At 43.9% G+C, this 16,240-nt stretch overlaps 2 protein-coding genes across 2 annotated transcripts; both read left to right on the forward strand.

Moving 5' to 3' along the window:
- Positions 1 to 1,559: 1,559 nt before the first annotated feature.
- LOC137084664 (calcium-activated chloride channel regulator 1-like) lies at positions 1,560 to 7,756 on the forward strand. Its single transcript, XM_067451028.1, has 14 exons — positions 1,560 to 1,766; positions 1,976 to 2,113; positions 2,210 to 2,360; positions 2,441 to 2,546; positions 2,625 to 2,781; positions 2,886 to 3,116; positions 3,343 to 3,567; positions 3,663 to 3,843; positions 5,765 to 5,871; positions 5,960 to 6,175; positions 6,255 to 6,519; positions 6,629 to 6,793; positions 6,881 to 7,105; positions 7,196 to 7,756. The coding sequence occupies exons 1-14, from the start codon at positions 1,617 to 1,619 to the stop codon at positions 7,573 to 7,575; spliced, it is 2,697 nt and encodes an 898-aa protein (XP_067307129.1). The 5' UTR covers positions 1,560 to 1,616; the 3' UTR covers positions 7,576 to 7,756.
- A 5,517-nt stretch (positions 7,757 to 13,273) lies between these two features.
- On the forward strand, positions 13,274 to 15,639 carry LOC137084535 (uncharacterized). Its single transcript, XM_067450812.1, has one exon. The coding sequence runs from the start codon at positions 13,519 to 13,521 to the stop codon at positions 15,637 to 15,639; it is 2,121 nt and encodes a 706-aa protein (XP_067306913.1). The 5' UTR covers positions 13,274 to 13,518.
- The last annotated feature ends 601 nt before the right edge of the window (positions 15,640 to 16,240 follow it).

The following is a 16,240-nucleotide window of genomic DNA, read 5'->3' on the forward strand; positions in this document are numbered from 1 at the left end:
CGCTGATTAGGATGGACCAATGACCGTCGTTCGTAAGAATTTGATAAGAAATTTTGTAAATACTCGTGTACATGTTTTTATGGAGCACTTCTGTTTTTTTCTGTCATGTAGGGATTTATTGGCTAAATATAAGTTAATGGTTATAATTTAGGGGTATAAATGCCCACCGTAAAAACACAAACAAACCCTGAAATCTGGATGTAGTTCAATGATCGATTTTGTTTTTGGGCCACCAAGCGCCCCTGATGGAATAAAAACCTACTCCAATGGAACACAATAGTCTTTTGCTTTGCTTTGCAGTGCGATTTCTGTTACTCCCGCTTGTGCTTGAATAGCATTACATTGCGATCTCGTTACTGCCTTCTTGTGCATCGGAGTAGCCGTGTTGAAATTATCGTGTCTTTTTCACTTTAGGAATTGTAAATTAAGTCTTCACATTTTCAATAGAGGTTAACATAAAAAATGTTTTTTTTTTGCAAAACAGTTATTTTTCCAATGACAATAAGTGGAAGTTTACTGAATTGAAACATTACAGAATAAAATGTATAGCCTGTTACTACCATAACATTTTATACTTTTTTATTTTATTTATTTTTTATTTATTTATTTATTTACAGGGACAGTGCATATTAATAAACATTTCTGTCAATATGCCAGAGTTAGCCAAAAGGCTATTTTTCACCTGTAGTACAGATTCGTTACTTAAGGGGATAGTGCACCCAAAAAAATAAATTATGTCATCATTTACCCTCATGTTGTGCCTAACCTGTAAGACTTTCGTTCATATTTTAAATAAAATCTGAGATATTTCTGTCCCTACATTGACAGCTACGCAATAGGGCAGAGCTACAACCAAGCAGAGCAACGTGAAGCGGAGCTAGTTGAGGCTAGTAAACGTGAAGATTAAACTTTCACCGTATCTGGTCGGCAAAACTCCGAACACATCTTCCCTTCTTAAGAATGACTTCAGTGCCGTTCTTTGTTCTTTTCTTAGAGAAAAGCTTAACTCCAAGTCTTCCAGAGTCGCGGTCCAAGCTGATTCGAAAGACCGCCGTTCGCCAGTTTCTGTGTTTACTAGTAGCACGCAAGCACAACTCGTTTTGGGTTTTTGGGCAACTCGCTTTAGTTTTGGGTGAACTAACCCTTTAAGTACCGAGTATGTGTGTGTGTGTGTGTGTGTGTGGGTGGGGGGGGGGGGTGTATATTATAATAATAGAGGCAAAAAGTACATTTTATAATTGTTCATAAGTGTACAACTCTCTTGTTGAGTTTTTACAAAACACACTGAAATGTGCATTTCCTGTTTTCTATGTGCTCTTATGAGCCCACATCAATACACTGCCACAGTTTAGTAAACTAAATAAACAGTTAGCCAACATTTTTCAAATCTACCAGCCTTGTGAGCAAATTTAGTATATGAAGTATATACGTCTTATGTTTTATTTGGACCATAATGTTGGCAGAATGACCGCCCCTGCATGACATTGTGCTTCATTCTGACTACATTCTGCCAACATCATGGTCTACACCCACTTTATCTCTGATCCCTTAAGATCATTTGTGACATAGTTCAAAACAGGGTTTCTGGAGTTGCTGTTCGTCTAAACTCTACAGCTATGGACTCAAAGAAGGGTTTTGTCTTATTATGGATGTTGCTGTCGTCCACCTCCACTGGAATCAAACTAGATGGAAATGGTTATGTTGACATTATCATTGCTATCAGTTCAAATGTACCACAGGATAGCAAGCTGATTGATAAAATAAAGGTGAATATATACTTTATTAAACAAAATATGCATTCATGGTTTTAGTGGCTTTTGTCCAAGAAAACAGTGTTTGCAGTTTTAAAGAAAATCATAGAAAGAAGTATAATTAAGTTTCATTAACAGTATTTGGGAATGAACAAATGAAAGTAATTACTTTTTATAAAAACTGTATGCACATTTTGAGTTTTTCCTCATTTTCTTTCTGACAGGATATGGTCACTAACGGGTCGGTTCATCTTCATCAAGCATTGGATAAAAAGGTCTATTTCAAAGAAGCTACGATTCTAGTTCCATCCCACTGGAATAGTAAGGAATTTTCCAGAGCAAGAACAGAGTCCTTTGAAAAGGTTCAGAGAATTATGCCATTTCATCATATGTGTTAAATATTAATGTTCAGTTGTTTCAATAACATACTACTGACACAATTTCTATATGACATGCAGGCAAAAATAATAATTGACAATGCTAAACCAGCATACGGTGATGAACCCTACACTCATCAGTATGGTGAATGTGGAGCTGAGGGTCAGTACATTCATTTCACCCCAAACTTCCTCCAAGACGACTCACTCATTAATCTTTATGGGTCAAGAGGTGAATGTCATCTGTTATCCTACTGTATAACATTAATGCAATCATCTGTTGGCTTTACTAACAAGAATGTTTGTTTGCAGAAAAGGTCCTGGTTCATGAATGGGCTCATCTGAGATGGGGCGTATATGATGAATACAGTGAAACAGAGCCATTCTACCTCTCTAATGGCCATATTGAAGCTACAAGGTCATAAAACTTTAACAAAAAGAAAGCGGATTATTCAAATCTCATTTGAAATGATCTTAACTATTTAACTATCTTTAGGTGTAGCAAAAACATTGAAGGTCAGTATTATGATGAATCACGCCAACAGTGCCACAGTGATCCACAAACTTTACTACCGACTAAGGGGTGCAATTTTTATCCTAACAAATATCAAAAAACAGACAACTCCATAATGTTCTCCCCAAGCCTGGACTCTGTAAGTACAGATTTACATGGTTCCACACATGCAAAATTAATCTTTTGCAATGCATTCATGCAAACATATAGAATTGATTGATTATTCAGAATATCTGGTTTCAGGTGAGTACATTTTGTCGTGAAAAAGAACATAATTATGAAGCCCCAAATTTGCAAAATAAAAAATGTGGCAAAGCAACATGGACTGTGATATTTGAGGATTCTGTGGATAAAGACGCACTTCGTTCTCTAGAACCAATGAAGTCCTCTCCACCAGCACCATCCTTCAAAGTTGTGCAGCGAATGCATCGAGTTGTTTGTCTCGTCCTTGATGTCTCAGGAAGCATGGAAAAAGTATGCAAAAACATTAACTTCACTTCACTGTTAAAAAAATTCAGGTCTCCAACAGAAAAATATAGATCAGTCACTAGAAAATGTTCATTTGGAGAACTGATTTTTTTTTTTTACAGTGTTGAAAACAAAAATGCTTCCTTTCTTATAACCTTCAGTGCTCTGATTAGTATGAGCTCAATCATTTTGAAAATTGAGAAAGCATATAAACTGATATCACATTTTCCAGGACTCCAGAATCCTTCGACTCCAGCAGGCTGCCACATATTTCCTGCAGAACATCATTGAGGATCAAGCCCGTGTTGGAATTGTGACCTTTAGTACTAATGCTAATGCTCTCAGCCCCTTGATTACCATTGACAACGAGTCCAAACGAGAGAATCTCATCGGATTTTTGCCAAAAATAGCAGACGGATGGACAAACATGTGTAAAGGCCTCAATCTAGGCTTGGAGGTACCATATTAATATGTTTATGATGCGTTCAGTAGCCTATATAGCCCTCAGTTTGTTTTATGCTAATGTTCTGTATTTGTCTTTAAAACTTAAAGGTACTCAAAAAGGACAATGGGGATGTAGTAGGGGATGAAATCATTTTTCTGACAGATGGTGAAGCGACGGACGATATTAATAGTTGTGTTCAGGATGCACTTAAAAGTGGTGCTATTATACACACAATAGCGTTGGGTGATAAAGCAGATAAAGCACTGAGGGAAATGGCAGACAAAACTGGTAAGGAACATTGTTACATAATGACGTACAGTGTTTCATATAAAAAGTCCCAGTTAAAAATGAATGAATTTCATTACTTAGACCAGCAGTTTTCAAACTGCAGGTCACGCAAAGTGTAACAACTGTCTTGAGCTCACACCATATCAGAAATATGAAAAATATAAATTTGGAAATTCAGTTAACACATTTGATGGTTTGCATAACTTAAGCCGCGTTTCCACCGCAGGAAGTTTCCCCAGGAACGAGCAACTTTGTAGTGGTACTCAAGTGTGTCCCAACTGCAGGGACCAAGGTCTAAATTAAGTTCTGGGTAAAAATTCCCCCTCAGAAAAGCCCAGTTTCCACCGAAATTACCTAGAACTTGTCCCAGGAACTTTTTTCCCCAGACCTGCTGCGGTCTGCGTTTCCATCACGGCCTAAAGTATGGTGAAGATTAGTCCGATGATTTAGGACTGTGTACATTCCAGTTCCTGCTGGATTTCGTCTGAACCTCGTCACCAGTCCATCTATTGTATTTTTCCAACTCCACGCACTGCAACAGACTTTTAGGTTGAAATAAAATGCTGTGAGAACTCAACCAATCAGCACATTCAGCTCCCAAGTCCCACCCCCGAAAGTTCCTGAACTTTCAAAAAGTGAACCTCACAAGCAGGGCTATTTTGAGGGGAACATGTTTAACCGCAACTTTATTTAGACCCTGATTCCTGCGATCGAAACACCGATTACCAGCCTGAATTACTTACATGGGAAAGTTCCCGTGGTGTTAACTTGGCTAAAGTCCCGGCTCGTAAAGTAGTACTTTTTCAAAGTTCAGGGACTTTCAAGGGTGGGACTTGGGCACATGCTGATTGGTTGACTCCAGACAGCAACAAGCCTGGGGGAAAAAGTTCCTTAGACAAATAGTTTCAGGTAATTACGGGAAACGCGGCTTTACATATTTCTGATATGACCTACAAGCGTTTCACAGATCAGTGGTGACGCTCCGCATGAGCTACACGGCATCACGGTTCACTAAGAAAAAAAGACTCTTATGAACCCGGTTCTTCTAATAAATAATTCAAATGACTCACAAACTCTAAAGTTGCCGAATCAGCCTGATGAATCCTTCACTCAATTATCTCACAGAAACTACTTATAATTCGCTCAGTTAAACTCCCAAGTTTCAGTAAATACACATTTTGGCTGGTCTCAAGATTTATTATAGTAGGTCTAATATGTTACCAGTCCTATTCAACATGCTCTGAGCGAAATCAAACCAACATCTCCGGTGTGGGAGGTGGGTCGTACTAACAAGGACGCTAAAGACCACAGCCTTTAGCGTCAGTCACTAGCACACTTTTTGAGGCCAAGGGAGTGAGGTTTACACGTACAGCTCTTACTGGCCTACGTTACTCACCCAAACCTCACTCCAGAGTCACAGGATTAAATGTAACCAGTCCTATTCAACCCCCTCCGAGCAGGATTCAAATTGGGATCTCTGCCGTAGGAGGCATTGCTGTCGTTAGCGTGTAGAACCATCTCAAGGATGATCAGAAGAATTGGACAGCACCTGAGTTAAATATGTGAGTGTCACATCAAAGGGTCTGAATGCTTAGGACCATGTGATTCTTTTTAATAAATCTGCAAAAATCTTTGTTTTTCTGTCAATTTGGGGTGCTGTGTGTGCATTAATGAGAAAAAAATGAGCTTAAATGATTTTAGCAAATGGCTGCAATATAACAAAGAGTGAAAAATGTATAGGGGTCTGAATAATTTCCATGCCCACTGTATATTGTTTGATATTTTGGTATGTAAGTGTGGTTACAAATCCTTTTGCCACTGTATCTGCCTCATAATATAGTAGGCCTAAATCATAATATTCATATTATGAATGATAATTTATTATCCAGTGCATATTTTGCATATGTTGTGTTGAAATTAGGTGGGAAATTTATCACAGCCAGTGATGACATTCTCTCTAATCAGCTACTGAATGGATTTTCGTCACTAATAATACCAACAGGAGATCAAACAAAAGACCCAGTTCAGGTTTGGCAAATAATCACTCATTGCCTATGGTAAATTACTTTAAGATTTTGATGAATATTCTAATATTTAATTGTTATCACCACTTTAGATAGACAGTGTGGGAGTAAAAACATCAGACTGGTTCAATGGGACAATAATAGTGGATCAGACCATTGGTACCAAAACCAGCTTTACAATAACCTATGAAAAAGGTTTACCTCACATTTCCATACGGTCCCCAAGTGGCTCAACCTACTATCAAGTACAGATGCGGCATGATCAATCAGCAAAAACAGTCACTTTAAAAGTTCCTGGAACTGCAGAGGTAAGACAGTCAGCACAAGATGTCATTAACTTTCCTAAAATGTTTCCATTCATTAATAATACTATTGTGTGTTTACTAGCCTGGGGACTGGAAGTACAGTATCCAAAGTCAAGCACTTCAGTCTCTGACTATAACAGCAACGAGTCAAGCGGCGCGTGCTGATGTTCCCCCAATCATAGTCAAAACCCGCACAAACCAGCAGTTCAGTGACGGCACTACACCCATCATAGTGTTTGCTGAGGTCAGTCAGAATTACAAGGCTGTAATAAATGCTGAAGTGTGGGCTACCCTGGAGTCTGACTCTGGGTCCACACAATCATTACAGCTCCTGGACAATGGAGCAGGTAAATTACCCATTATTTTTGTTTAAAATATATGGTACATTTGTGCACTTATCTGAGATTGAAACTATATAGCCAAAAGTGCTCAAATAAATCGAGAAGTGTTTTACAGGAGCTGATGCTTTCAAAGATGATGGCGTCTATTCCAGATATTTCACACAGATGAAAAAAGGGAGAAGCAGCTTGAAAGTAAGAGTGAAGAATCAAAATGGACAAGCCAGATTTACTTTCCAAAAAAGTGGTGGTGCCCCATACATACCTGGATATGTGGTGAACGGTAAACCATGAGATCGAGACTCCTAAAGCTAACCGTTCAAACATTTCCTCGACTTTAAATGTATTCATGCTGTTCCTCCAATTTTAGGTGTGGTGGAGCTGAACCCTCCAAAGCCTCCAGTTTCAGAGGAATCACTTGCAATCGGAACTTTTACCAGAACAGCCACCGGAGAGAGTTTTGAGGTGGTTCTTAAAAGCACAACTCCACCAAATTTCCCTCCTAATAAAATCACAGATCTGAGTGCTGAGATCCAGGAGAACTCTGTGCTTCTCAGCTGGACGGCTCCTGGTGAAGATCTCGACCATGGGACAGGTAATGCATACATTTAATACAAAATAAATGTCATAATCACAAAATAATGTATATTTTATAGGCCTCACAATGTGTTTCTTTACTTTTAAGCTAAATCTTATGAGATCAGGTGGAGATATGACCTTCAAGAGCTTCGACTCAACTTCAGCAATGCTCATGTAATCAACACAACCGTCTCACCGCAGGAGGCCGGATCAGTTGAACAGCATTCATTCAATCTCAGTTTCTCAATCAAAAATGGCACCACAATGTTTTTTGCTATTCAGTCTGAGGACAAAGAAAATGTAAAATCTCAAATCTCAAACATTGCTCGAGCTTCAAAGATGATCCTTGAACACACAGAAATGCCAGATCTAGACCTGAAGTTGGTGTTTCTTGCCATTTCTGTTTGTCTAGCAACTGTGTTGGTTATTGGTATTGTTGGGATAGCAACATGGGCGTTGAGACGAAGAAAACTTTCTGATTCTTAGACAATCAACATTAATATGTGATGCAAAGAAAATCTTTCTGTTGTACAACTGTGCTGTTTTGAGTTGTCTTAGTTGGTCTGGTCACCATATTGGCAAAACTATAAAATGCAAAATAGAAAATAACACAATGTTATTGTTTATATCGGAAATGTTTGTTCAAAATGCATATAATTAAACTTTCACTGAGATGATGACTGTTGTTTAGTTTTGCTTTAGCTATTGCTTTGATAACCTGCAAATAATAAATGTGTCTAAAAGCATTGATTCCCACAAGTTCAAATTATGCCCATATCTACAAAAGATTTGTGCACTCCCATGATAAATTAATAAGTAAAAAAATAATAAATAGTTATATTACTTAGAACACTTAGTAAAATATAGTATATTTTTTATTTCAATTCCCCACTTTAAAATAAAAAATATAATCAGATTCTGTCCCGTAATAGAAGCATACTTTTGTTGATTTGTTCCAAACACAGTCACTTTGCATGAAGTAATTTAATATCCACAGACATATTACAATATCTGTTGTTGTTTAATGAGTGTCTGATATATAAGGCGTTTACCCATTTCCATCATTTTTAAACATGGAGAAGTATTTCACCATCTTCCACTTGACAAGTCATGCTTGATGTAGTTGCTCAATACATTTTGCGAGATTCTGTTTGCGAGAGGGTTAAGCCATGTAACGATGACATGTCATGTAGAAATATAAACATATCACTATGCCTTACAAAATCTTAAAACTGTCATGTTTGAGGATCAGAGCTCTATATGGGGTTGTAGGACATAGCCTGTATTGTTTTATGGAAGGGCTGATTGTGGTATTTGAAAAATCCTAAGGGCCATTTGGGTTGGGTCATGGCAATGTTTATGAGGACTTTTTAGAGTTATTAGATCTTATGATCATTCAACTGTTATTGTTCTTTCTGCCAGAGATGATAATTACTGAAAACTATTCAGACAGTCATAAAGTTAGATGAGGGGAAAATTATCCTGTACAAGGAAAATCAGTCTAAATAAAAATTAAACTGCTGGAAAAAGACAGTAGATTTCCAGCCATTAAGGTATTAGACACAATAAGCCATGGCAGTGTAGCATGAGTAACAAATGAAACGTGATGAGGACAGTACACACACCATGGGCACTGAGAGTCGGTGTACTGCAGGTATTTGGAAATCTAAGCAATTCTTGCTGCTCGCGAAAGACAGAAACTCTTCAGCTGCACACACTTTCAAGACCATTTGTGATTTATACGTTTCATATCTAGAAGAGAGGCATGTGCACGTTTTTTGTGAGTATGTTCGTTCTCTGAATCACATTTATGCTCATTTAAGAAATTATCATAAGATCAAATGTAGGAAAGTAAGCAAAATTTTAAAAATGAGACCCCAGATGTCAATAATACTCCAAAGCACAGCATCCTTCACGAAGACATCTGCCTGACTCTAGCCTTAGAAGAACCACCAGATCATCATCAATCCTGCACCAAATAACAAAGTAGGTGCGAGATACTGTGGGTTGTAGGCTTCGTCAGGTCCCTGTCTAACCATTAGAGGAGCAAGTGTTGGGCAAAGCTCAAAAATAGACTCTTCAAAGATCAGAATCAGACTTTGTGAAGGATATTTGACTCGAGCCACATTAATCTAATTAATTAAACAAGGCCCATTGATGCACATGGAGAGCAAAGGGTGGCCTGTGTGGTCTTCTCAAACAGACGAGCTACTGTAGAATACACAGTGCATTGCAATTGGTTGCGTATGGGACTGCATAGCCTCAGACCAGTCAGGGTGCCCATGCTGATCAGTCCACCGCTGAAAGCTCCAACAGTGAGCACGTGAGATCTCAATCCAATCGAGCTCAATCCAAGTCGAGATCTCAATCCAATCGAGCTCAATCCAATTCGAGATCTCAATCCAATCGAGCTCAATCCAATTCGAGATCTCAATCCAATCGAGCACCTGTGGGATGCGCTGAACAAACAAGTCAGATCCGATCCATGGAAAGCCCACCTCGCAACTTACAGGTCTTAAAGGATCTGCTGCTAACATGTTGGTGCCAGATACCACAGCACACCTTCAGGGGTCTAATGGAGTCAAATCAGGGCTGTTTTGAAAGCAAAAGGGGGACCAAAACAATATTAGGAAGGTTGTCATTATATTGTGTCTGATCGATCGATATATATATATATATATATATATATATATATATATATATATATATATATATATATATATATATATATATATAAATAAAATATAAAAAATGTTAAGGGGGTCTGAATACTTAATGTACCCATTGTGTGTGTGTGGGCACATATATACTACACACACAATGGGTACATTAAGTATTCAGACCATTTTTTTAAACCATACAGCTCAAAGGTTGCAGATAAATTGTTAAATATTAGTTAAACATTTGTGTATTGCACCTGCTATTTACTTGCGTTCAATTCTTACAGTGAAGAAGTTTGTGTCTGTTTTAAAGTTGCATTATTGCGCCACATTCAACTTAATGTCAACTCATGATGCTGTTGATCCTTTTTTGTTACTCAACAAAGATTAAGAAACATTTCGAAAAGGTTAAACTGATAAGGGCCTATCTATTGCCACACTTTTGTGGCAATATATACAGTAGCGTACCGTGGGGTTTCAGTCAGGGCCTTCACTAACGAACTACACGCACACACAAACACACACACACACACACACACACACACGATCAACAAGCCCCACGCCGTCGCCATAACAACACACACACACACACACACACACACACACACACACACACACACACACACACACACACACACACACACACACACACACACATACACACCCCCACAGGCACACGTTTGTTTTTGTGACATATGGGGACATTCCATAGGCGCAATGGTTCTCTTTCATCATCTCGTTTCGAGATCCACCTATGGGAAGGGCATCCGTACCTGACCTCTGCAGAAGCATCCAATTGCACCAAGTCTGACAAGACAGGCAGGAGCGCGCAGCCAATGCCCAGTAAGGCCCCACCCCTTACCAGCGGGCATATATGGGCTGCATACGCTACTGTACATCAGTTGACATTCGCTTCTCGCGATCTCTGCACTGACACAGTTCGGTTAGATTTGCGCTGCTCACTTATTGTCTGCAGGAGGAAATATCGCCAGATCAGCCTCCACCGGGCGTGACAGTTCTATTCTGCCACATTCTGTGTCTGCATTCGGAGCCGCTCGCGCTCGCGCTCTCGTCCGTCTTCCTGTTCCACGGCTGCCGCCACGGACCTTTCTGAGTTTTTTGCGGGTATGTCGCTCTCTCAGTCTTCTCCTTCTGTGTCTAGCCTATTACGGGCCTGCCCGACCGCGTGTGGGTCTCTTATCGCCGCTAAGGATTTTCACCCTTTCTGTGTGGTCTGCTTGGGCCTCAAGCACGCAGAGGAGGCAATAGAGAACCCGGAGAACTGCAGTTACTGCCTGGTACTGCCTAAGAAACTCCTGCGACACCGCCTTAAAGTTGCCGCTACTCAGTGTGGCGAGCTCGACTTGTCGTACTCGGATATGGAACACGGTGACGATAGCGCGCTACCGGGGACCTCCCGGGGCGCGACGGCTCTTGTTTTGGCTGACCAGCCCAATCCTGAGTTCCCCGAAGAGGACATCTTCACGGGTAACCTCCCGCTCGCCGACGATCTTGCCGGGTCCGGTGATTACGACGACGCGGGCCTTCTTGGAATTTCGGAGGACGAGGAGGCCATCCCGCCCTCTGTTATTCCCCAGGCTAGCGCCCCCGCGGTCTTGCCTGAATCCATCCTCCTGGATGTGTGTGAACGAGCGGCCGCTCGTCTCAACATTAAATGGCCGGCTCCACAGAGCGCCACCGACCAGGAGAGGGATATTTATGACGGTAAAGTGTTGGGAGCCCCCCCCGGCCCGAGGAAAGAACTCTTTCCCGTTCTTCCAGCGTGCGCTAAGCACATGAGGCACTACTGGAACGACCCGCTCGATCTTAAACACGGTCTCGCGGGGCTGGAGGTTAAAGATATGGCGGCTCGCGGCATGGGCGAACCGCCTGCCATTGAGCCCTCCATTGCCAGACACCTCAACCCAGTCCAGGGAGGGCTGCCCGCCCCCCCGAAGCCGGTCCTTCCTAACAGGATGGACCGTTTTTCTGCCTCGGTGCACCAGGCCGTTTATAAATCCTCGGCCTTGGCTGTTAGGACTCTGAATGTCTCCTCCCTCCTTTCCGCTTACCAAGCGGAGATCCTGGACGATCTGGGCCAGCAGTTAGATAAGGGATCTTCTCCCTCTCCTGCACTGTGGAAGGAGATCATCACGGTTAACGACCTCGTTCTCCGTAATGCTCGTCAGGTCGTCCAAACCTGCGGGCGCTCTATGGCGCTTTCCGTGGTAGGAGAGCGCTCGCTTTGGCTCAACCTGTCTGGTCTCCCGGATAGTGAAAAGAAACGTATCGCAGGCGCCCCGGTAGAGCCCGGCCGGGCTCTCTTTGGCCCCGCAGTTGCTATGATGCAACAACGATGCGACGACAAGAAGGAGCACGAGGCCTTCATATTGTATCTTCCCAGGAAGACGGTCCCACGCCAGGCGCCCCCTGTGCGTTTGCCTAACCCCCCGGTCCCGGGACGTAATTTTAATCAGGTCAAGGAAAAGCCTCGAAAGAAGTTTTCTGGGCTTTCTCCCTGCCCCAGAACCCCTGTCCAAAGGACGGAAGGTTCCTGCTGTAGGGTGTCCCCCTCCCGTGGCTGCCCAGCCCATATGTTTAGTGGACGATGTGTGTTCCCCCCTGTTCAAGGGGATTGTCGTGAGGAAAAGTTCAAAAGCAGTGTAACCACACTGCACATACTGTGTTCCCCTCACCCAAATAATAAAGGCTTCGGCCCCAGTGTTTCCCAGAAAACACAACACACACAGAAACACAAAAAACACAATAAATCTAACGAATCAAATGAATTAGTCACAGCGAGATACCCTCTCAATGTAGGGAAATACCCTTTCTCTCGTAATGGTGAACCTGCACGTGTCGTCCCTAGTTTCTCCACTAGAGGGCGCCATTGCATCACAAATAAGCCAGCTAGGCATGCTCGAAGCCAGCACGGCCTGGACGAGCATTCACACGAGCTGTGTGTCAGCCTGGCTTACTGTATTACGCATGATATTACAGGGCTATCGTCTGCAGATTGCTATGAAACATCCACGTTTCAGCAGCGTTCTCTTTTCTCACACAGAGGAAAGCACGGCCCACGTCCTGAAGGAGGAAATCTCCTCTCTTCTAAACAAAGGTGCGATTCAGGTGGTTCCCCACAATCTGATAAACCAGGGTTTCTTTTCCCGTTATTTCCTGGTCACAAAGAAGGACGGTTCCCTCCGTCCTATTCTGGACCCCAGGGTGCTGAACAAACATTTGAGGAAATACAGATTCATAATGTTAACCCTTGGTTCGCTCGCCCGTGTCATGAAACGGAACGACTGGTTCACATCGGTCGATCTGAGAGATGCTTTTCTCCACATAAGCATTTATCCACCACACCGGAAGTTTCTTCGTTTCGCCTATCAAGGCATTTGTTACGAACTCACGGTGCTTCCGTTCGGGCAAAAATTAAGCCCCCGAACTTTCTGTTTGCGTGTGGAAGCGGGCTTCACTCCCCTAAGAATGTCTGGTCTACGGATCCTGACATACGCGATTGGCTCATCATAGCCGATTCGTGGGAAAAGGTGTTGCAGGACACCTCCCGTGTGCTCGCGCACACCCGATCTCTGGACTTCAGGGTGAATGTGAACAAGAGCAGCTTTACACCCAGTCAGAGGGTGATCTTCCAGGGCATGGAGCTGAACTCAGTCTCCATGCGAGCGCGTCTCTCTCAGGAGCGCGTTCTCTCTCTGACGAACTGTCTGTCACAGTTCAGAGAGGGGGCGAGGGTGCGATATCGCACATGTCTCAGGCTACAGGGTCTTATGGCTTTAGCTATCCAGTTTTTGCCACTAGGACCCCTGAGGATGAGGGCGTTCATGAAATGGGTTTTGTCACTACATTTCAGCCCGTTACACGATCTTTGCCACTCTGTAACAGTGACGCGCACCTGCGCTGCAGCTCTGCGCCACTGGAAGAGCGCAGACTTTTACGCACAGGGTACCCCTCTGGGGACTGTCATGTTGCGGAAAGTCGTGACGACGGACGCGTCCCTAACAGGCTGGGGTGCCACCCAGGAGGGCAGAACTGTGAACGGTTTGCGGCCGAGCAAACTACGTTCAGAGCACATAGATTATTTAGAGCTTCTAACCAATTAGAAGGCTCTGAATCATTTTCTGCCTCGTCTGCAGGGACATCATGTGCTCGTACGCTGCGACGATACCACGACAGTGGCTATCAATCGTCAAGGCGGCGCGCGCTCGCCGAAGCTTCATGCCCTAGCTTACAAGCGTTTGGTATGGAGCGGGCGAGTTTTCCTGTCGTTACGCGCGACTCATGTTCCGGGAATTCTGAACAGAGGCGCGGATCTTCTATCGAGGGGGAACCCGCTCTTCGGAGATTGGCACCTCCACCCTCAGATAGTAGACATGATATGGATGAGACTACGGGCGCCCGTAGATCTGTTCGCCTCGCGCGAAAACAGCCATTGTCCTATGTTCTTCTCGCTAAAGGACTTGGACGCGCCCCTCGAGGTGGACACACTGGCCCACCCGTGGCCCAGAGTGCTGCTGTATGCCTTTCCTCCCCTGTGCCTGATAATTCTCACACTGGCCAGGGCGAGAGAGGGGGGGTTTTCTCTCATCCTGATAGCACCCAGGTGGCCCAAAGCGCCGTGGCTGGCAGAGATAATCCCTCTGTTGTATGCCCAGCCGTGGTGCCTCCCCCTCCGCACAGACCTATTGTCTTAAGCGAACGGGGAGATTTATCACCCACACCCGGACAGGGTAGCTCTCTGGGCTTGGCCCGTGAGAGGACGAACCTAAGCGCGTTAGGGCTTCCCCCGCGCGTGGTGGCTACTATACAGAATGCCAGGGCCGTTTCTACACGGTCCTTGTATGGCTGTAAGTGGCAGGTGTTCGATGAGTGGTGTGATGGGCGGGGTCTCACGTCATATCAGTGCTCAGTCGCTGATATCTTGTGTTTCCTCCAAGACCTTATGGATAAGGGCAGGTCTTTTTCCACTATTAAGGTCTATCTGGCAGCTATCTCTGCTTGTCATGTGGGTTTTGAGGGCTCAACGGTTGGGCAGCATTCTCTAATCCGCAGATTTATGAAGGGCGCCCGTCGCTCCTTGCCAGTCATTAGGAGAACGATCCCTGAATGGGACCTCTCCATGGTGCTGGAAGCTCTGTCTCAATTCCCTTTTGAGCCTCTGGGGAATATTCCCCTTAAGTTGCTGTCCTTCAAAACAGCCTTGCTCTTGGCCTTGGCGTCAGCTAAACGTGTCAGTGAGTTACATGCACTCTCGGTCCACCCCTCGTGCATCAATTTCTCTCTGGGTGGAGATAAGGTTTTCCTCAAGCCTAATCCAGCATTCATGCCGAAATGTTTCCCTGCGTTCACATCGGAGGTGTTGGAGCTATCCGCTTTTCACCCTCCGCCCTTTTCCTCCGCGGAGGATCAGAGGCTAAATGCCCTGTGTCCAGTCCGTGCGTTACAAACGTATGTGTCTAGGACCAGCGCGTTCCGGAAGAGTGACCAACTCTTCGTTTCATGGGCTCCTCCTCGCAAAGGGGATCCCCTGTCTAAACAACGCCTCTCACATTGGCTTGTGGACGCTATAATCTTGGCATATGAATCAAAGGGAGTGCAACCCCCAGGGAACATCAGAGCTCATTCCACGAGGGGCTTGGCCGCCTCTTGGGCTCTGTTCAGGGGAGTATCACTGCAGGATATCTGTTCTGCGGCCAGTTGGGCTTCTCCCCATACGTTTGTGCGTTACTACAGGCTGGATGTCACCAGAACCTCAGGGGGGTGGGGTCTTCCTAACCCTGCCTTCCTTATGTGTGACACACATAGCCTATGTTTCATGTCCTGCTTCACACCGCAGTTACGCGGTTGCGTCGGTGTGGCGAGTTCATGATTATGAGACGCGTCGTGCACCGCCCCTCGGGGTGACCGTCTTTTTCTGGCTAACAGGACCTCACTGTGAGTGTATTGGGCAATCGGGGAGCTGTCCATGTCTCTCCCATAGGTGGATCTCGAAACGAGATGATGAAAGAGAACAATAGGTTACTATCGTAACCCCGGTTCTCTGAAACATCGAGTGGAGAGATCCACCAGCGTTGCCCCGCTTACCGCACGAGAAGCGAATATACTTACTGATGTACAGTAGCGTATGCAGCCCATATATGCCCGCTGGTAAGGGGTGGGGCCTTACAGGGCATTGGCTGCGCGCTCCTGCCTGTCTTGTCAGACTTGGTGCAATTGGATGCTTCTGCAGAGGTCAGGTACGGATGCCCTTCCCATAGGTGGATCTCTCCACTCGATGTTTCAGAGAACCGGGGTTACGATAGTAACCTATTGTTTTTATACTGTACAAACCGTATTTTCTATCCCCTTACACTGCCCCTAAACCTACCCATCACAGGAAACATTCTCATCCTGTATGATTTATAAGCATTTTGAAAAGTGACATGGCCAATGTCCTCATATTTCACCCTCTCCTGTGTGTCATAATACAC

Source organism: Pseudorasbora parva, chromosome 8, assembly GCF_024679245.1.
Source record: "Pseudorasbora parva isolate DD20220531a chromosome 8, ASM2467924v1, whole genome shotgun sequence".
NCBI lineage: Eukaryota > Metazoa > Chordata > Actinopteri > Cypriniformes > Gobionidae > Pseudorasbora > Pseudorasbora parva.